This window comes from Vitis vinifera, chromosome 12 (genome assembly GCF_030704535.1).
Source record: "Vitis vinifera cultivar Pinot Noir 40024 chromosome 12, ASM3070453v1".
NCBI lineage: Eukaryota > Viridiplantae > Streptophyta > Magnoliopsida > Vitales > Vitaceae > Vitis > Vitis vinifera.
The window spans coordinates 9,662,655-9,683,962 of record NC_081816.1 but is presented as its reverse complement, the minus strand read 5'-3'; the positions used below and the strand labels follow the sequence as shown (position 1 = coordinate 9,683,962).

General features: G+C 34.1%; 2 protein-coding genes across 3 annotated transcripts; one reads left to right on the top strand and one right to left on the bottom strand.

Moving 5' to 3' along the window:
• The first annotated feature begins 808 nt into the window (after positions 1 to 808).
• Positions 809 to 4,837, top strand: LOC100245882 (pentatricopeptide repeat-containing protein At5g61990, mitochondrial). Its single transcript, XM_002267911.5, has 2 exons — positions 809 to 4,316; positions 4,416 to 4,837. Exon 1 carries the CDS (start codon positions 1,009 to 1,011, stop codon positions 4,069 to 4,071), a length of 3,063 nt encoding a protein of 1,020 aa, XP_002267947.3. The 5' UTR covers positions 809 to 1,008; the 3' UTR covers positions 4,072 to 4,316; positions 4,416 to 4,837.
• LOC100263071 (protein ACTIVITY OF BC1 COMPLEX KINASE 7, chloroplastic) lies at positions 4,809 to 11,304 on the bottom strand. Of its 2 annotated transcripts, XM_002266274.5 has the most exons (18): positions 11,156 to 11,304; positions 9,956 to 10,554; positions 9,617 to 9,760; positions 9,366 to 9,491; positions 8,864 to 8,951; positions 8,380 to 8,473; positions 8,092 to 8,185; positions 7,857 to 7,911; positions 7,681 to 7,772; positions 7,306 to 7,476; positions 7,025 to 7,081; positions 6,801 to 6,884; positions 6,292 to 6,376; positions 5,942 to 6,003; positions 5,771 to 5,845; positions 5,539 to 5,643; positions 5,256 to 5,397; positions 4,809 to 5,133 (listed from the first exon to the last, which is right to left on the bottom strand). In XM_002266274.5, exons 2-18 carry the CDS (start codon positions 10,529 to 10,531, stop codon positions 5,060 to 5,062), a joined length of 2,124 nt encoding a protein of 707 aa, XP_002266310.1. In that variant the 5' UTR covers positions 10,532 to 10,554; positions 11,156 to 11,304; the 3' UTR covers positions 4,809 to 5,059. The 2 variants fall into 2 exon arrangements, with proteins under 2 accessions (XP_002266310.1, XP_059596972.1); XM_059740989.1 differs by lacking the exon at positions 7,306 to 7,476 and having other exon boundaries at positions 11,156 to 11,303.
• Between the last annotated feature and the right edge of the window lie 10,004 nt (positions 11,305 to 21,308).

Here is a 21,308-nt window from a genome sequence, read left to right as displayed (position 1 = left end):
AAATTATTTAAAAACAAATTTAAAGTAAGTCAAATATGAGTTAAATAATTTTTTTTTATATTTAATAATCGTGGATGTCTGGGCCAGTTTACGCACACCTCGACTAATCCACGAGACCCTGAAGTTAACGACCGAGTAAAAACCTGCAGTGGCCCTGAGGGGGCTCGAACGGGTGATCATTGGGGAGCAAACCCAAGACCAGACAAGTTAATAATTTAAATTATTAAATGATTCGATTCATGTCAAATTCATATCATGCAAGTTGATTTAAAAATTATCTATTTATTAAATAAGTTATATAGAACAACACAAATTTGACTCAAAAACATATCCAATTTGAGTTGTATTAATGAATTGTATCAAATTTTGTCACTCTATATACATAAAGAAGATATATGTTTTTATACTATATTTGGGTTAAGAAAGATACTTGGGAATGGAAAATAATATTCTAAAAATAATTTTTTATATTTAATTTATTATAAAAAATATAAGAGAGAATTAAATATAATTAAAATTATTAAAAATTTATATATATTTAAATTATTTAATTTTTATATAAAATTAAAAAATAAATAAAATAAAATTGAATTACGCAGCCAAAAACCAAATATAGGTTTTATGGTAAGAGATCTTTATTTTATTTTTATTGTTTTAAAAACTATATTTGCAGTTTCAATAATTTGGACCAATTGCAATAAAAGTAAAATTTTAAAATAAAGTAAAATTATGAATTTATGAGCATGTATTTTAACTTACTTTTTTTTTTTTTTTTTCATAATTTAATGAGGAAAAAAAAAAAAACAAAGGCCAAACAACAACAAATAGCAGAGACATGGAAGTGAGAATTTGAGATTTATGGCCAAGGGTTAGGGTTTTGGAAAATCACAGATTCATGGCCTAGGATTTGGTTTATTCACAATCACACAACTTCTTCGAAATTTCTCTCAATCTTCTCTTTCCCTGTTTCCCTTCTTTGTTGAACCCTAACATAGCCGTTTTCCCAAGATGTGGAGGCTCACATGCCGATCTTTCATGGCGAAGCCCAGACCCATTTCTCACAAAGCTGCGAGCTTTTCGTCCTCACAAGCTCTCACCCAAAACGAAGATTCAGTACGAGAAATCACCACCCTGCTCAACTCCCACAACTGGCAAGCCCTCATGGAATCTTCAGACATACCCAAGAAGCTAAACACGGATATAATTCGCTCCGTTATTCTTCAAAACCAGGTGGGTGACCCCAAACGCCTCCTCAATTTCTTCTACTGGTCCCAACACAAAATGGGTACTAGTACTGCCCAACAAGACTTGGATGTGTTGTCAGCCCTTGCTGTTAATCTATGCAACTCTAACTGGTATGGGCCTGCAAGCGATTTGATTAAATGTATCATAAGAAATTCTGACTCCCCATTGGCTGTTTTGGGTTCAATTGTTAAATGTTATAGAAGCTGTAATGGGTCACCCAATTCTGTGATTTTTGATATGTTGATGGATTCTTATAGGAAAATGGGATTTTTGGTTGAAGCTGTTAATGTGTTCTTGGGTCCTAAAAATTTCGAATTTAGGCCCAGTTTGTTGAGCTGCAATTCATTATTGGGAGACTTGTTGAAGGGTAATAAGGTGGAGTTGTTTTGGAAGGTTTTTGATGGGATGTGTGCGCATAAGGTATTGCCCGATGTGTATACTTACACTAATATGATTAGTGCTCACTGTAAGGTTGGAAATGTTAAAGATGCAAAAAGAGTACTTCTGGAGATGGGAGAAAAGGGTTGTAGTCCCAATTTGGTTACCTACAATGTCATTATCGGTGGCTTGTGTCGAGCACGGCTTCTTGATGAAGCTATTGAGCTCAAGAGATCTATGGTTGACAAGGGCTTGGTCCCTGATCTTTATACTTATGATATCCTTATTAATGGTTTTTGCATGGAAAAGAGATCAAGAGAGGCAAAATTAATGTTATTGGAGATGATCGATGTGGGTCTGAAGCCAGAACCAATCACCTATAATGCTTTGATTGATGGGTTCATGAGACAGGGTGATATAGAACAGGCTTTTAGGATTAAGGATGAGATGGTCGCTTGTGGTATTGAGGCAAATTTAATCATATGGAACACGCTTCTTAATGGGGTTTGTAAGGCTGGTAAGATGGAGAAGGCATTAGAAATCATGCAAGAGATGATGGAAAAGGGTGTGGAACCTGATTCCCAAACTTATAGTCTATTGATTGAAGGGCACTGCCGAGGGCAGAACATGGCTCGTGCTTTTGAATTACTGGATGAGATGAAGAAGAGAAAACTGGCACCGACAGTGTTGACTTATAGTGTGATAATTAATGGTCTATGCCGATGTGGAAACCTCCAAGGAACCAATGCTATTTTGCGGGAAATGGTTATGAATGGTTTGAAACCAAATGCCGTTGTGTACACAACTCTTATGACAGCTCACGCCAAGGAAGGTAGAGTTGAAGAGTCAAGAATGATTTTGGAGAGAATGAGGGAGCAAGGAATTCTGCCAGATGTATTTTGCTACAACTCTCTTATAATTGGTTTCTGCAAAGCCAAAAGAATGGAAGAAGCAAGGACTTACTTGATGGAAATGTTGGAAAGAAGATTGAGGCCAAATGCTCATACGTATGGAGCATTTATAGATGGATATAGTAAGGCAGGGGAGATGGAAATTGCAGACAGGTACTTCAATGAAATGCTGAGTTGTGGCGTGCTGCCAAATGTTGGAATTTACACGGCCTTGATAGAAGGGCACTGCAAAGAGGGAAATGTGACAGAAGCCTTCTCAGTATTTAGATTTATTCTTTCACGACGTGTTCTACAAGATGTTCAAACTTACAGTGTGCTCATCCATGGTCTCTCAAGGAATGGAAAAATGCATGAAGCTTTTGGGATCTTCTCTGAACTCCAGGAGAAGGGTCTGCTTCCTAATGCTTTCACTTACAACTCCCTCATCTCTGGTTCTTGTAAACAGGGAAATGTTGATAAGGCTTCACAACTTCTTGAAGAGATGTGCATAAAAGGCATTAATCCAGATATTGTTACTTACAATATCTTGATTGATGGGCTATGTAAGGCTGGTGAAATTGAGAGAGCTAAGAACTTGTTTGATGACATTGAGGGCAGAGGTTTGACACCCAACTGTGTAACATATGCTGCAATGGTAGATGGTTATTGCAAATCTAAGAACCCCACTGCGGCATTTCAGTTACTAGAAGAGATGCTGTTAAGGGGAGTCCCACCAGATGCTTTCATATACAATGTCATTCTCAACTTTTGCTGCAAGGAAGAAAAATTTGAGAAAGCTTTGGATTTATTTCAAGAAATGTTGGAAAAAGGTTTTGCCTCCACTGTCTCTTTCAATACATTAATTGAGGGGTATTGCAAGAGTGGGAAGCTGCAAGAAGCTAACCACCTGTTGGAAGAAATGATAGAAAAACAGTTCATTCCTAATCATGTCACGTACACATCCCTGATTGATCATAATTGCAAGGCAGGAATGATGGGGGAAGCAAAACGACTCTGGCTTGAAATGCAGGAAAGGAATGTGATGCCAACTGCCAAAACTTACACTTCACTCTTACATGGTTACCACAACATAGGGAACATGTCAGAGGTTTCTGCCCTGTTTGAAGAGATGGTGGCAAAGGGAATTGAACCTGATAAAATGACCTATTATGTAATGATTGATGCTTATTGTAGAGAAGGGAATGTGATGGAAGCCTGTAAGTTGAAGGATGAGATATTGGTGAAAGGTATGCCAATGAGTGTAGCTGCATATGATGCTTTAATACAAGCCCTATGCAAGAAAGAAGAATTTTTTGAAGTGTTGAAATTGCTTAATGAAATAGGAGAGAGTGGATTTAGGCTCGGTCTTCCCACATGTAGCGTCATAGCTCGAGGCTTTCAAATAGCAGGGAACATGGATGAAGCTGCAGAGGTTTTGCGAAGCATGGTGAAATTTGGATGGGTTTCAAACACAACTAGTTTAGGTGACTTGGTTGATGGAAACCAAAATGGTGCAAATTCTGAGGATTCTGACAATCTCTTAAAGCAAATGGCTTAGGTGTTTTCTGATTGGGATCAACCCTGATTTCAAACACTTTGATTGATCTCTTTCTGCTGCTTCATATCTGATCATTTAACCTCACTGACGAGCAGAGGCATGAAGAACAACCCTCATCAATGAAGTTAGCAGGTTGTAATTGATGCCACTACTCTATTTCCCACCAAACAGCTGTTTCAAAATTTTCTGCCTCGATAATGGTGGATGCTTACAACCGAGGAATGGCAAATTGAAGGGTTGGAAGGGTAAGATAACCAATTCTGATTTTCCCATAAAAATTTTCTTTTGATAATTGTTGCATGTGCAAACCATTGGCTTAAAACCGATATAATTATATTTTACAGGTTTGAATGGACCAATAAACTCCCCAGTTGCTGGCACCCAAAAGACAAGAATCTTCCTGGCCATTTTGAGGCCAATTCAAGCTTTTGAATCATGAAAGGTAGCAGAAGGCTTTGCTGTTATATTCAAAGAAATCCTTTGAGATACTGACAAATTAGGCTAGATACACTCCTTTGTTTGTTATGTATAGATCTCTAGGCTCCCCTTGCCATGACACAAGCTCAAAAGATGGTCATCCATTCCTTTGAACATCATGTATAGATCTCTGGGCTGTTCTTGACCATGACACAAGTTTGCAACAGCGTCTTTTAAGTTTTCTCTGAAACTGTTTGTTTTGAATTAGGGTTGTTAATTTCCTTGTCCATAACCCAAAAAAAGGGAGAATGCAATAATAATGAAAAAAGAAATCAAAGTTGCTCATTTATTCCATCGATCTCAAGTTCTATTTATGATGCACATTGTATAGAATCGTACAGATTTGGATTTCAGTTGCATGAATTTTTTCATCTTGAATCATTTCCTACATGTAGTGTATACAGCTCCTGTATGCAAATCTGAAAATTTTGGGACAATTATATGTCCAAGAATTGGACATTAAATTATTTAACAACTAAGACAGACTGTCCATGAGTTCCAGGATTGAAAATCATATCATCTTCTCAAATTTATCTAGCCTTTTCACCCTTTGCATGGACCTAATAAACAATACCAAGAAAACACCTGCATTTCAACAAAACCAGATATTTCAGCCACAGGGAAGTTGTGAAGGCAAACTTGAAAATGTCTAGAGGCAAGAGGAAGAAATATTTGAGTGTGAGTTTTTGGGGTTAAAACCAGTTTACCTGCACCAACATACGAACCATTTGCGATAACTTGACTGCCTTGATTGCTTAATGTGACGCCAAGGCTTAGCAGGGTACCTCCTAAAACTGTGTACATGGTAGCCATCTGTAGTATGGTTGCCTTCCGAGCTGCTCTTTCAGACTGTTTTCAATCCCAAACCAAAATAATGTTGAGTTCATCTCATAAGGGTTTGAGCTCTCAAGAACAGTCACTCTTGAGAACTTCCCACAAAGTCTCAAAAAAGGGTAATTATTTCTTCTAAAATATTTAGTGGATGACTACCTCAAGTACTCGAACTCGAAGTTTCAGGTCTCCTGATTCAAGTTGTTTCACAAATTCTTCTATCCTCTGGACACTGTATGGCATGGACATGGTGTAGGTTCTGGCCTGAACATGTTCATAGGGGGAATTTTAGTCTTTTGATAATGTGTATCATATTGTGTCGCAGAATGTGGAAGGAAGAAACATCAATTTTCAGAAGGAACTGAAGTGGGAAGGGAAGAGAGTAGAATACATCGTCTGCTTGTTTCCTTATCTCCTGCACAAATTGTGGTCCAGTTCGCTGCTGCTGTCGTATATCTAAAAGCTCCTGTATACGGTGTGAATCATTAGAGCTAAACTAAAAGCATTAGAGAAGCACGTAAGGAAAAAAGATGCATAAAATTATTAGGGAAATGAATGGAACCTGTGCATAAGGTGCAGCAATCTTCACAAAGGAAAAATCTGGATCAAGTGAGTAGCCAATTCCTACAAGAAAAGTCACATTCAGAAGTGAGAAATTCAATCAGGATCAGTGTGCTCATCTACTCATAGAACATAAACATATGCGCATGCGCACATATCTACACACTTATGTAAGCGTACTTAGAGAAACTTAAAGATGACAGTGGAGTTTCTGAACAGGTGGCATCGAAATCTATTATGAGGAGAAGTGGTATTTGGTGACTTTCTATTTGGAAATGAAGCTATGGGAGCATGTATTTGTATGTGTGCAGGAGAGAGAGAGAGAGAGAGAGAGAGAGAGAGAGAGAGCACCTTCCAGTGTTGAAAATGCCTTTAGAACAAAGGTGATGGTAGATGGAAAACGGATTGGCTGATCTGTGGCTATAGCAAACAAATCCTGAAGTAGTAATAAGAATACAAAGAATAGTTAAAGGACCTAACATCCATTACTTGAAAGCACAAAAAGCTACTAGGATATTGTCTTCTGCCCTCATTCTTTTTTATTCTACCACTTGATACCTAAGAGACAATAATTGATAATGCACTTTCCTCCAATGCAAGAGTCTGATGACCTTCTGATAAGAATTATCATAATCAATTTTTGGTCAATCCAACTATATCTTATATTGCAAATTCTTCTCGTGGTTTTCAATGATGAATGATCCAGCAGAGACCCCTTTATGCCTAATGGCATTTTACCAGTTATGGAAGCATGAGAAGTTTGAATGATCACATGTCTTTGCCTGTGCACTACGAAAAAATTAATTGTTTCAAATAGGAGCTCACATGATTATTCAGTTTTTAGACAAATATTTGCATACCTCACCAATTGCAGCTAAAGTCTGCGGCTGATCTGGCGTCTGACTTAACAAATTGTCCAAGAAAAATTGCACTGATCTCCTCACCTAGGAACAGAATAGAAAAAACTTTCAGAGATGGGCGAATGAATGCCTAGAAAACCTATTTATCACTAGAAGATGATGAAATTGAGCGCTGGACTCTCATCCTGACATTTATAGGTATATACAGTATGAAGATGACATACTGATGACAAGTCTCCTGTGGGTTGCAGTGCTTCAAGATCTGTAAGACTTTGCATAACCTGCACATATCAGCTTGCCAGTTTAAGCCCAATTCATCCAGGCTGACAGTATTTTAAGGATGGGATAATGAAGAAGAGAAGAGAAAGAGACAGGATCAAACAAGGGATATCATAATGAGTGAATGGAGGGATGCAATTCCAATCAACTTAGAGCACTGATTATCATGTTAATATAATCAAAAAATGAAAAAAAAAAAATCAATATTGAGAAAGTAAAAGCAAACCTTTTTTGCATCTTTTTCATAAATTGCATAGAAAAGTTCAAGCAATCTCTCCTGTGTGAAAGATTTGATTTCTCCCATCATACCAAAGTCATAGTAGATAATCGTTTCATCCACATCAATGGCAAGGTTTCCAGGATGAGGATCAGCATGAAAGAAACCCATTTTTAGTATCTAATATATGAGCAAATCCGGAGAGAATTATTCAGTCATAGAGAAAGTGTAAGTGAAATATTCATCAAACAATAGCTTAAATGCATGAGGGTCATTAGGGAACTCATACTTTTCTTTGTGCATATAATCTACACAAGGTATATCACGAGGAACTAGTAACAAGGTTCAGGTTTGATCAAAATCAGACAGGAGATGGCCCTTAACCTGAATTAAGTATGCTTCAATAGCGTGTGATGAAATACGAGAACGATTAAAACCCTGTGCATCTAGCATATCCCGCCGATTTATCTTAATGCCTGTTAAAAAAAGAAACATCAAATCAACTACTACTACAATAAATCAATTCTGTAGCCCTTAAAATCATGAGTTAAGACTGAAACCTGGAACATACTCCAAGGTCAATACCTTTGTGGCAGTATAATCCCAAAACACCAGCTACAAAGAGGAAAGAAAAGGTTCAAAATAAGGATCAGAAAGACTTAAAAGAACAGAATAATTGCTCTGTACACAACTCAATTACACGATAACAAGATTATAATAATAATAAAAAATCCGAGAAAGAAATGAAAGAAAATGAGCATCAACAATCATGAGGTTTTGTAGATGGAAACATACAGGTACTCGAACCCACTTTACATTTCGAAAATCCCTGCGGAATCTATCAGCATTCTTCCCTTCATTCATATAATCAATTTCTTGATACAAAAGCCTGAAGCCAAATAAATACAAGAGTGAGCAGCAGCAACCATAACCTTGCAGCTCATAAAACTTTGAACACACTCTATGGATAGAGGGCAACATTTTCATGATAAAATGTTACCAGCAGAACTACACATTTGCAGCATGTAAAACTATTCTTACCAAAGAAACACACAAAATGACTGATAGATGCTTTGTACTTACGTAGCACATTCTTCATATATACCAATCCAATCTCTTGTTGCTCCACTAAAGGTTTCACTTCTCTGAAAATACTCTGCAATTAGCTTTAAATTTCCTGGAAGGAAGGATCAATTTTGAGTAAACTAACCAAAATTATTGAATTGCAATTTAGGAACCTCAAAGTTCCATCTGGCAGAAAATATAATAGCAGGTCATCTAGTCAGTTTTATGCTTTCTCAACATCTAAAAACGATCATCAGTTAAATGGTAATAGGCTTTTGACTAATTATCCATGATGCCATGAACCAAGTCCAACTATTTGAGGAAAGCAAATGAATGGGAGAGATGGAATTGGAGTCAACTGCATGTCCATATGAAACAAAACTATACTAGCCAAATGATGGTGAGCTTCCAATGCAGTGAGAAATAGACTATTTGAATATTTCATTATCAAAAACAGCCACAAGATAACGATAGGAGAATGATAAAAGTGTGCATCACTTACGTAGGTCGATGTCAAAAAGTTTCTTGAGACCAGGCCTCTGAACTTTCACAACAACTTTCTCTCCATTATGTAGGACAGCCCGATGCACCTAAAAGGACTCTTCAAAATTCAAATCGGCAGAAGGGACAAAAAATTGCAAGAAGGAAATAGTAATATCCAAGATTATCGGTCAGTTCAAATTATCAAGAGTCTAACTTCATCATTCAGCACTTATATGCAACCATCAGCTTGTAGATGTTCTCCTTCATTGCTCTAGCCATGGAGTTTACAACTTTCTACCCTCTATTAGTATTAGTTTTTTCTTTTTCATTTACAACTTGAATAATTTTTTCCTTTTGTTGTATGAAAAAGTTTCTCTCTGAGGTTGTTCTTGATATCATACCACATGGCAAAATAATATCCTTTAAGCTTCATAAGGTCAAGATAGAATGAACAAACATTTCATAATTCTCCAAGGTTGGACCAAAACAGAATGGAATATAAACAAACACAGAGCAAACACCTGACCAAGACTAGCTGCAGCAATTGGCTGGTCTTCAAACTCCTTGAACAATATTTCAATTGAAGCTCCCAGTTCACTCTCAATTAAGTCTCTTGCTTTTTTTGATGAAAAAGCAGGTACCCTATCCTGAGACGTTCATAAAATTATAAGCCAACATGCTTATTGTGAAGGACAAAATTACATATACGCTAGGGAATCCACATCCAGAAGTAGATGAATGCAAGAAAACAGAGCCCACAACAAAGGGATACCTGCAACTTGGCAAGCTCATCCACAAACTCTCTTGGAAACAGATCTGACCTTGTTGAGGATAACTGCCCAAATTTGATAAAAGTTGGACCAAGTTGCAGAACGCGTTCCCGCAACCATGAGGCAGTTTTACGGCTTCTGTTTTTCTGAATGAGAAAGAATTTTATGAGTGAAAAAAGTAAACTAAATATTATGAATCAACATAACCCAGAAATAAATGGAAGAATGGGCATAGTAGACATAATTAAGCAGCAAGTGAAATAGATCTCTATTATCCAACCATGGTTAGGAATTTAACAAGCTGCAAAAGATCACAGCCATAATGGATTAACAAAACTCACCTGCTTATCTTCTGTAAAACCTCCTAAATATGCCCATTTTGCATTGTCCAACAGAATGCGAAGACGTAGAGAAATAACAAAGGACCAAACATCTATAGACCTCTGCCAGGAATTATAATTTTCATTGGCCCAGCTGAAACCTTCATCAGAGGGCAGAACCTTTAGCTCCTCCATTGGTGGGAGATCTCTAGATTCTTTACTTTTTTGTGCCTTAACCAGGGCAGTTGCAGTATCTCTCTTCACTATGCTTGCTCCATTAACAACCCGGCTTGAGCCATTCACTATTTCTACTTTTTTGGTGGGCGGGGTTCTGTTTTTCGCTATCTCACTCGTGGGAACCATTTTAGTAGCTCGTCCATTTGTACCTAAGCTCACGGGAGATTCACTCTTTCGCATCTCTACTTGAAATCTAAAGGATTTATCAGCCATAGGCAGATGACATGTGGGCCTCTCAAACTTTGAGAAATTCTGAGAAGAAATTGAGCTTGAGAAACCGAGATTCTCTACTGCTCTTCCTTGATTCATCAACTCCACATTGCGGCAATAGCAGCTGTGTGAAGCCAGTATTGCCGCCATCTAATAAAAGAACACCTGTAGACCTGGCCATGATTGAACACTAACATAAGCTATAAGCAGAAATGACAAATTAAAATTCATCAAAAAAGAATTATCAAAAGCAAAACTAAATCATTAAAAGAACACATACGATTCAAGTTCAAAAACAAATATCAAGTGTCAAATCAACCAACACTCAATGGCTATGGAACCATAGTTCTTCAATAGTTCTGAATCTTCAACCGAATGCAATATACAAATAATAATCAATCGCTGGAAGAGTTCTCGGTTTAAATCCTAAGAAACAAAATTTCAATCCGCTTAAATCAAACTAGCAAATATTTACTTAAGAAACCAATTTCCAATCGAAGCTTTAAGCTGCGCTTCCCGATCATGAAACTCGAGGAGAAGGAAAGAGGAAAAAAAACTATTCAGTGCTCACATTTTCCCCTGTTTTGGTTCAAACGCCAGCTTAACTACGTTGACTTGTAGACTTTCCGAGGAACCAAACACCAGAAAGAAAACAATAAAATGCAAGGCTTCCAAGTTCCTTTTTTTTAAAAAAAAAACCAAAACTTCCTCAATATTCTCGGAAACCAAACAGAAAAACCACTGAGTGGAACGAAGAAAGATTCAGTAGCGGACCTCCAATAGTAGAACTGAATCGCAGAGGTTGAAGGAGAAAGGAGGGAGTACGGTGGACGATGCACTAGCGTCACAGACGATTGAAGAGATTCAGTTGTCTGGTACTTGTGTTGCTTGCTGATATTTCGGAGTTTGGTGGGAAAACAGCGTTTTTATAGAAAAAAAAATGTATGATTTAATCCCATGCATGGCATTGGGTCACTCTTTCTTCTTCATGACACTGGTAATTGAGATTTTCGTGTCAATGGAAGTATGACAGTGACTGGCATCCATGCCTTTCTTGAAAATGTTGGATTGTTTATTTTTACAAGTAATTTGGAAAATGGTTGGTTTTAGCTCTATTCACATCTTTGAAATGACAAGCAACCAACTCTTAGAGTCACTTTTAAACAGAGATTTGACATGACAACCAACGCTTAGAGCCATCTCATTAAAAAAAAAAAAAAGGGAGGATTACTAGAAAAAATAATGACTACGAGGACTCACTGTTATAAAAGATAATTTTACTTTTAAATATGTTTTTTATATTATTTATAAATAAATTGAGATTGTCAATTATGTAGGGCCCATACATGATGATAAGTACAGATTGATAAATGTTGTAGGACCCATATATGATGATAAGTACCGGTTGATAGGCAATTAACGATACATTTCTCAATTTGAAAAAATTATTGTCAATTTTGAATAATTAACTGTTTAAAAATTTGCTATTTTTTTTTAAAAAAAAAACTTGAGATTTTTTAAAGAACCTTGTAAAAAAAAAAAAAATATCTCATAAATAAAAACCATATTCTAAAGTTATTATATCGTTTTATATATAAAACATACAATTAAAAACTTTGTTATCATAATATAATAAATAATTATTTTTTACGAACACTCATCAATTGAATAATATATAAATATTCAATTGACTAACACAACACACCTATTAAATGGAATAACTCACAATTATTCATGGGGTAATATAGCACGTGAAAAAATTAAATAAAAATAAATTAAATTATGTTGTAATATATTGTAATGATAGTGTATTTATATTGTAAGTATAATGTATTTATGTTGTACCTATATTTCATTATAAAAGTAATAATTCTAAAAATGTTTATTCATACCCTATTGGTATTAACACATCGTATTAATATATTAACAACATTTATTTAGTGTTTTGAAATTATTTAATAATTTTTGTATATATATATATATATATATATATAAACTACGTGAATTCAAATTAGTATTTCATTTTATTTTAGAAATTATTTATGATATAGGTATGTTGTGAAATATGGTATGATCATATAAATTACCATTTTTATAAAAAAATTCATAAATTTCTTAATTAGGTTTTATTGTAATGTATTGTAATGTAAGTGTATTTATATTGTAATTATAACATATTTTTGTTGTGCTTGTATTTTATAATAAAAGTAATAATATTGAGGATTACCTTTTATACCTTATTAATATTCAACATATCAAATATATTAACATCATTCACCCGATGCATTGAAAAAAAAAATTATATGAAAATTAAAAAAAAAAAACACTATGCAAAGGAAAAAAAATCATATATATTTTTAAATTATTTTATTATAAAAATAAAAGAATGATTAAACATTCTCTATCATTTTCTTATTCTTTTTAGAGAATCTGAATGAAAAATTAAACATTTTATCTTCCTTAAATTTAATACAAAAACATAATTTATCAATTTAAAATATATATAAAAAAATTATCATTTTTATTATATAATAATAAAACTTATTTTTTTCTTCATAAAATTTAAAATTAGAATAAAAATAAAAAAAGGAAAAAAAAACAATAAATGATATTTTGAAAATATTTTTTAAAAGTATTTTTTTTAAATTGTAAATTTAAATAACAAATTATATATAATTGTAAGGGTTAAACCCAAAATTTTGATTTAAAATATAAATATCAATAATTACAATAAATGTGGGACCCATGTACCATAAATGTATTGACAAATCAAGTGAAGTGCTTTAAATGCTTTGAATTTTAAAAGTTTTAGTTAAAGGGCAGTTTTGGTATATTAAGCTTATTAAAGTCCTCCCCAAGAATTATTAAAAGATACCACCCTTTTTAGTAATTATTCTGCCTAGCCTACCCTTTTGGGTAATTCTCCCTTAAAAAAAAAAACCTTAATTCTTAATTGAGATTTGATTTTTGAACTCCAACCTGCTTTACCAATTAAAGATTTAGTTTTTTTATTTTAAAATTTAATTAAAAAATATTAAATTACAAATAACGGTTGAAATTAAAAATATATATCTTAATAATAAAAAAATTATATGTTTAAACTTAACGATCTAGTATACTATTATTTCAATAAAAATAAATTTATCAAAATATAAATAAATTAATTTCTTAAAAATATAATAAATTAAATATCTTAAATTAATAAATTATATAATTTTATATCTTATTTATATGTGATATAACTTTATTGTTTTAAGATTATCAATTTATCTTTATTGAAGTAATACTAGATCTTTAAGTTTAAATATATAAATTTTTTATTATTAAAGTATATATTTTTAATTTCAACAATAATTTGCAATTTAATATTTTTAATTAAATTTTAAAGTAAAAAATAATTAATTGAAATCTTAATTGGCAATTGAGGTTTCGATCAAAAAATGAAGTCTCAATTGTTAATTGCGACTTCAGTTTAAAAGTTTTAGTTGCTAATTGTGGTTTTAATTAAAAAATGAAGTCTCGATTGATAATTGAGGTTTTAATTTAAATTTTGCAAAAAACATATTTTTTATGACATGACTATAACAACCCCAAATTAAACTTTAGGGGCAAAATAGTAAATTATAAATTAATTAATTAAACTCACTAAAGGTAAAATGGTCCTTTTACAATTAATAATCCCTGGTATAAATTAAATTTTTTTCTCTTGCCTTCTGTATTCAAAAAACTTTATTAACCAAAATTCAGAGAATTAGAGAACATAGGGCTAAAGGTTTGAAGGTCTAAAGTTAGAAGTTCAGATTTTTTCTAGGTAAGATTCTAACGCTAGATTAATATATTATATTCGTTAGTTAGTTTTGAACAAATTAAATATTTTTTAGAAAATTTTAATTTAGATTAGGGTTAATTTAGTTAATTTATTTTAAGATCAAAAAATTGAAATTATGAATATAGGTTGTTTCATTGATGAAAATAGGGAAATTTGAATTTTTTTTAGATGAATAGATCTAAACAATGAAATTTTAAAAATTAAATGAGTAAATAAATATATGATATATATGTGGCTTAAGGGATTAAAAAATAATAAGAAGAAGAATTGCATGTTTCTGGATTTTGGATTTGAGGTACTGTGTTGGGTGACAAATAATAATAATAATAGTAATTTGTAACTATGAGAGGCAAAGAGTGGTAGTGGAATAAATTAAAATAATAATAATGAGTAGAGTTGGTGGGGTTGTTGGAGTTGTTAAAATACATGGGGGTATTTTGTTAGGTAAAAGAGGACACTAGGATTAATAAGGATCATGATAATAATGATATTAATAATGATAATAATAATAATAATAATAGTAAGAATTGTGTGATTTAGATGCTTGTAGGTGACGTAAGATTAATAAGAATAATAATAATAATAGTTGGGATTTCATGCTCTTTCATTAAAATATTTGCATACATAGAGCTTTTCGTTGACTCAACCATTGATTTCAATGCTAGCTTTTATTGGCTTAACAAGTGGTATCAAGAGGGCTTTCACATACCCAATGATATAAAACTAAAATATTGGTTTGGTTTAGTTTTTATTAGTTAGTAGACGAAGGAAGTGAAAATTGAATCAATTAGGTTGGTTTTTATAATCCTCAAATAGAACCGAGCTTTGTAATGATTGAAAATTGAACTGATATGGTCAATATTAGTTGAGTTGTATTGGATCCTCATCTGCTCCGACAATGGTGGATGCTTATAACCGAGGAATGACAAATTGAAGGGTTGGAAAGGAAAGATGACCAATTCCTATTTTCCCATAAAAATTTTCTTTTGATAATTGTTGCATGTGCAAACCATTAGCTTAAAACCGATATAATTATATTTTACAGGTTTGAATGGACCAATTAACTCCCCAGTTGCTGGCACCCAAAAGACAAGAATCCTCCTGGCCATTTTGAGGCCAATTCAAGCTTTTGACTCATGGAAGGTAGCAGAAGGCTTTGCTGTTATATTCAGAGAAATCCTTTGAGAAACTAACAAATTAGGTCAGATACACTGCTTTGTTTGTCATATATAGATCTCTAGGCTCCCCTTGGTCATGACACAAACTCAAAAAATAGTCATCCATTCCTTTGAACATCATGTATAGATCTCTGGGCTGTTCTTGACCATGACACAAGTTTCCAACAACACCTTTTAAGTTTTCTCTGAAACTATTTGTCTTGAATCTGGGTTGTTAATTGCCTTGTCCAAAACCTTAAAAAAAAATAAAAATACAATAATAATGAAAAAAGAAAACAAAGTTGCTCATTAATTCCATTGATCTCAAGTTCTGATTATGATATACATTGTATAGAATCATACAGATCTGGATTTCAGTTGCATAGATTTTTTTCATCTTGAATCATTTCCTACGTGTAGTGTATAGAGCTCTTGTATGCAAGTTTGAAAATTTTGGGACAATTATATTACCAAGAATCGGAGGTTAAATTATTTTACAACTAAGAGACTGTCCATGAGTTCTAGGATTGAAAGTCATATCATCTTCTCAAATTTATCTAGCTTTTTCACCCTTTGCATGGACCTAATAAACAATATCAAGAAACGCCTGCATTTTAACAAAACAGGATATTTTAGCCACAGGGAAGTTGATGAAGGCAAACTTGAAAATGTCTAGAGGCAAGAAGAAGAAATATTCGAGTGTGAAAGTTTTTGGGGTTAAATACAGTTTACCTGCACCAACATACGATCCATTTGCAATAACTTGACTGCCTTGATTGGCTAATGTGACGCCAAGGTTTAGCAGGATACCTCCAAAAACTGTGTACATGGTAGCCATCTGTAGTATGGTTGCCTTCCGAGCTGCTCTTTCAGACTGTTTTCAATCCCAAACCAAAATAATGTCGAGTTCATCTCATGAGGGTTTGAGCTCTCAAGAGCAGTCACTCTTGAGAACTTCCCACAAAGTCTAAAAAAAGGGTAATTATTTCTTCTAAAATATTTAGTGGATGAGCTACCTCAAGTACTCGAACTCGAAGTTTCAAGTCTCCTGATTCAAGTTGTTTCACAAATTCTTCTATCCTCTAGACACTATAAGGCAATGACATGGTGTAGGTTCTGGCTTGAACATGTTCATAGGGGAATTTTAGTCTTTTGATAGTGTGTATCATAGTAGTGTTGCAGAATGTGAAAGGAAGAAACATCAATTTTCAGAAGGAACTAAAGTGAGAAGGGAAGAGAGTAGAATACATCATCTACTTGTTTCATTATCTCATGCACAAGTTGTGGTCCAGTTCGCCGTTCCTGTTGTATATATAAAAACTCCTTTATACGGTGTGAATCATTAAAGCTAAACTAAAAGCATTAAAGAGGCATGTGAGGAAAAAAGATGCATAAAATTATTAGGGAAATGAATGGAACCTGTGCATAAGGTGCAACAATCTTCTCAAAGGAAAAATCTGGATCAAGTGAGTATCCAATTCCTACAAGAAAAGTCACATTCAGAAGTGGGCAATTCAATCAGGATGAGTGTGCTCATCTACTCACAGAACATAAACATATGCACACATATATACACACACTTATATAAACGTACTTGGAGAAACTTCAAGATGATAGTGGAGTTTCTGAACAGGTAGCATCAAAATCTATTATGAGGAGAAGTGGTATTTGGTGACTTTCAATTTGGAAATGAAGCTATGGGATCATGTATTTGTATGTGTGCATTAGTGGATTTAAGAGTATGGAAACAAATGACAAGCCCAAAAGATAAAAAAAGAACAAAATTAATAAGAAAAGAAACTTATCGGCTAAGGCGTGATAAACACTGTCCTTGAAATAGATCCATCTTCCTCGAAGATGAACTCGGTGCACTAAGGTACCAGTGGTCTACCTCCAGGATTCAACAGCCAGATTTCGCATCGAGTAGATTTTGTAAGCGAGATGTGTAAATTGAAAAAAATTCCTCTACATAGATGTATGAAAAGACTCTAAAAAACTCTCTTAAAAATTCTCTTAAAAATTGGTATTCGTATTTAGAGAGTGCAGGGTGACTTGCTTTTGTAGGCCACTAAAACAATCGATCTCAATGGGACTGTACTTGTAATCATAATATGACTCAAAGTGGAAGGGGATTCTACTTATAAAAGGAATGAGACTCCACTAGTACAATCATAATAGGACTCTTCTCAAAAATATAAGATTAATAGAATAAAATAAAATAAAATAAAAACAATTCCCATTTGGATTCTTCCCAAAAATATAAGACTAATATAATAAAATAAAATAAAAATTATTTACACTCTTCTTATAGTCCCCCATAGAGTGTAAACACGATTTTTTTTGGAGGAAAAAAGAACCCAATGCATCAGTGCTAGTGCCCAAAGGTTATGAACTAGTTTTAGGACAAATAAGTATTGAATCACAAAACACGGTGAAAATAAATTTCTAGAACCAGTGTTTCTTGATGTAACTCAAGGGACTTTTATCCACATTGGTTTTCTCAACTTCACTATGAGTTGCACAAAACGGGGTGGTACAAATAGGCCATGTGCTCTGCCTAGATATTCATAAGAGCTCAAGAGAATATGCCTAAGTTCTCAAGGAAGCGGCCCCACCTCCACTCTCATATAGGTGAATCCATCAAGTTTGTTCTTACTCTTAGCCTTAGCAATTGCAGCTTGACTATCACAATGCATAGACACAAACGGGGTTGGTCTAGTTCATAAAAGGGATATCTGCAAAGAAGTTTATAAGCCACTTAGCCTCAGAACTTGCCTTTTTTGAAGCAATAAACTCAGCCTATATAGTAGATCGAGTAATATAAGTTTGCTTGGCAGACTTCCAAGAAACTACACTTCTACCAAGGATGAAAACATATCCACTAGTGGATTTCATCTCATCTGAATTCAAGATCCAATTTGCATCACTAAATCCTTCAAGAACACTTGGAAATCCACTAAAGCACAAACCATAGTTAATGGTGCCTCTCAAATACTTAAGGACTCTACAAACAACAATCAAATGGTCCTGATTAGGACTTTGGGTGTACCGACTCAATCTACCTACTGCATAAGCAATGTCAGGTCTGGTACAGTTCATTAAGTACATTAGGTTCCATATGATCTGAGCATACTCTATTTGGGCAACACTATGTTCTCAATTTTTCTTTAGCTGTGAGCTGGGATCATAAGGAGTTGACACTCATTTATAATCAAAGTGTTCAAAGTTCCTTAGGATCTTTTCAACATAGTGCTCTTGAGAGAGTTTAAGCCCATTAGGTGTTCTAGTTATTTTAATTCCTAGAATCACCTCTGCCTCTCCTAGGTCTTTCATATCAAACTTAGAACCTAGGAATTTCTTGGTCTCACATAGAACCTCTAGGCTAGTTCCAAATATCAGCATGTCATCAACATAAAGGCAGATAACTACACATATGTTATCCTCATACTTGCTGTAGATGCACTTATCAACATCATTAATGGAATATCCATTAGTTACTAACATGTGATCAAACTTGTTGTGCCACTGTTTGGGAGCTTATTTTAACCCATATAGTGATTTAACCAACTTACACACCTTTTTCTCCTTTCTTGGAACTACACAACTCTCAGGTTAATCCATATAAATTTCCTTTTCCAAATCCCCATTCAAGAATGCAGTCTTGACATCCATTTGGTGTATCACCAAATTATGAATGGAAGCTAGAACGATCAATACTCTAATTGATGCTATTCTAGTCATAGGGGCAAAGGTGTCAAAGTAATCTGCATCATTCCTTTGTTTAAAGCCTTTGGTAACTAAACGAGCTATATACTTCTCTATGGACCCATCTTGTTTTAACTTTCTTTTAAAGATCTATTTACAACCAATAGTCTTTACACTAGGAGGTAAATCTACTAACTTCTATGTATGGTTATACATGATTAATTCGATTTCACGTTAATGACCTCCTTCCAGAATGGTACATCAAGAGAAGTTATAACTTCTTTGTAGGATCTAGGGTCCTCATCTATTAGGAAGGTGTAGAAACCATCTCCAAGGTTTGTTTCTTTCCTATCTCTTTTACTTATTAAGGTTCAATAGACTTGTCTCTACTTGTTTTTTGAACTTGTTGTTCACCATTTAGTTTCATAGGAAAGATGTTTTCAAAGAAATCTGCATTCTTTGTTTCTATTATAGTATTGACAACTACAAGACTGTTTTCTAACTTAGTAACAAGAAACCTATATGCCGTACTATTCTCAACATAGCCAATGAACATTGCATCAAAGGTTTTAGGACCTAGTTTTCATTTTTTTAGGTTAAGGGATAAGAACTTTAGCTAAACACCCCCACACTTTCAGGTATGCTATCTTAGGTGCATAACCCTTCCACAACTCATAAGGAGTTTTACTAGTTTTCTTATAAGGTATTCTATTTTGAATATGACAAGCAAATAGGATAACTCACCCCCCCCCTCCCACAAGTTCAAGGGTGCTCCTGAACTTACCAACATTGCATTCATCATTTCTTTTAATGTCCTATTTTTCCTTTCTGCTACTCCATTAGACTCAGGGGAATAAGGAGGAGTAGTTTCGTGAATGATCCCATGATCTTCACAAAATGAATTAAAGGGGTTGGACTCATACTCTCCTTCCCTATCATTTCTAAGCCTTTTAATTTTCTTACTTAATTGATTTTCCACTTCATTTTTGTACTTGATGAAAACAACTCTTGCTTCATCTTTGTTTCTAAAAAAATATACCCTTGTATACCTTGAGTAGTCATCTATGAAAGTTATATAGAATCGTTTACCACCTCTAGTCATTGTATTTTTTTAGGTCTCCTAAGTCACTATGTATTAAACTTAGTAAATCTGATCCTCTTTCGACTGATTTGCAAGATTTCTTTATGGTTTTAGATTCTACACAAGATTCACATTTTCTATGGTTTTCTAAGGACGGTTTAGGGATTAAACTTAATTCAAACATTTTCTTCATATATGAAAAGTTCACATGTCCTAGTCTACCATGCCAAATATCACAAGAATCAACTATGTAAGCAGAAGAAGAAGATGCATTATTATTGATAATATCATAAACAAATAAACCATGATTACAATAGTCCTTCCACAAATGCATCATTCTTGGTTAAAACTATTTTATTAGAGTCAAACAAGATTCTCACTCCTATTTTTCCAAGTAGAGATATTGACACCAAGTTCAAGCGGATATCTGGCACATGAAGAACGTCACTAAGGGAAAGCGCTTTTCTAGAGGTTAGCTTGTCTCTTTTCCAATCACTGGAGTAGATCTAGAATCACCCATGAACACTTGTTCCTCTCATTCCTTTACAATGGTATAGGAAGTAAATGCACTTCTATTCCCACAGATGTGCCTGGTAGCCCTAGAGTCTACCACCCAATCCTTCATATTGGTGACCATGCTCACTTCAGAGGAAATTACTGTTGTGATCACCTCTGACTCTACCAGATTTTCCTTTAAATTGGATTTCTTAGTTCTTTTCCTGTGGCGACATTGAGCTGCATGGTGTCCAAACTTGCCACAGACAAAACAATTACCCCGTTTTTTCATAATTGAGTTCTGGACCTTGTTTGATGCATTGGGCTTGGTCCTAGAGTTTTGTTTCCTGGACCTATTGTTTTGGGTTTAGGTTTTTCTTCTACTTCATTAGCCTTAGAAGACAATTCCTTAGCTTTCTCAACATTGTCCCTATTTCGATTTTGTTTCTTAATCCTAATATGGATTATGACATCCTCTAGGGACATTTGTTTCCTTTTATGTTTCATGTTATTTTTATAGTCTTTCCAAGACTTTGGAAGAGTCTTTACTAAATAACCAGTCACAAAAGGTTCGGGTAATTTAATGTCTTCAATAGCTAAGTCATTAATCAATAAGTGGTAGTCATGGATTTGAGATGATACATCTCTATCATCGGTCAT

Bases quoted from the DNA above. Each gene is read 5' to 3' on its own strand.
- LOC100245882 (XM_002267911.5), top strand. From the start codon at position 1,009: ATGTGGAGGCTCACATGCCGATCTTTCATGGCGAAGCCCAGACCCATT.
- LOC100263071 (XM_002266274.5), bottom strand. From the start codon at position 10,531: ATGGCGGCAATACTGGCTTCACACAGCTGCTATTGCCGCAATGTGGAG. The intron at 9,492-9,616 runs GTATCCCTTTGT...TGAACGTCTCAG, and splicing joins ATGAGCTTGCCAAGTTGCAG to GATAGGGTACCTGCTTTTTC. The intron at 8,952-9,365 runs GTGTTTGCTCTG...GAGTCCTTTTAG, and splicing joins CTGCAGCTAGTCTTGGTCAG to GTGCATCGGGCTGTCCTACA.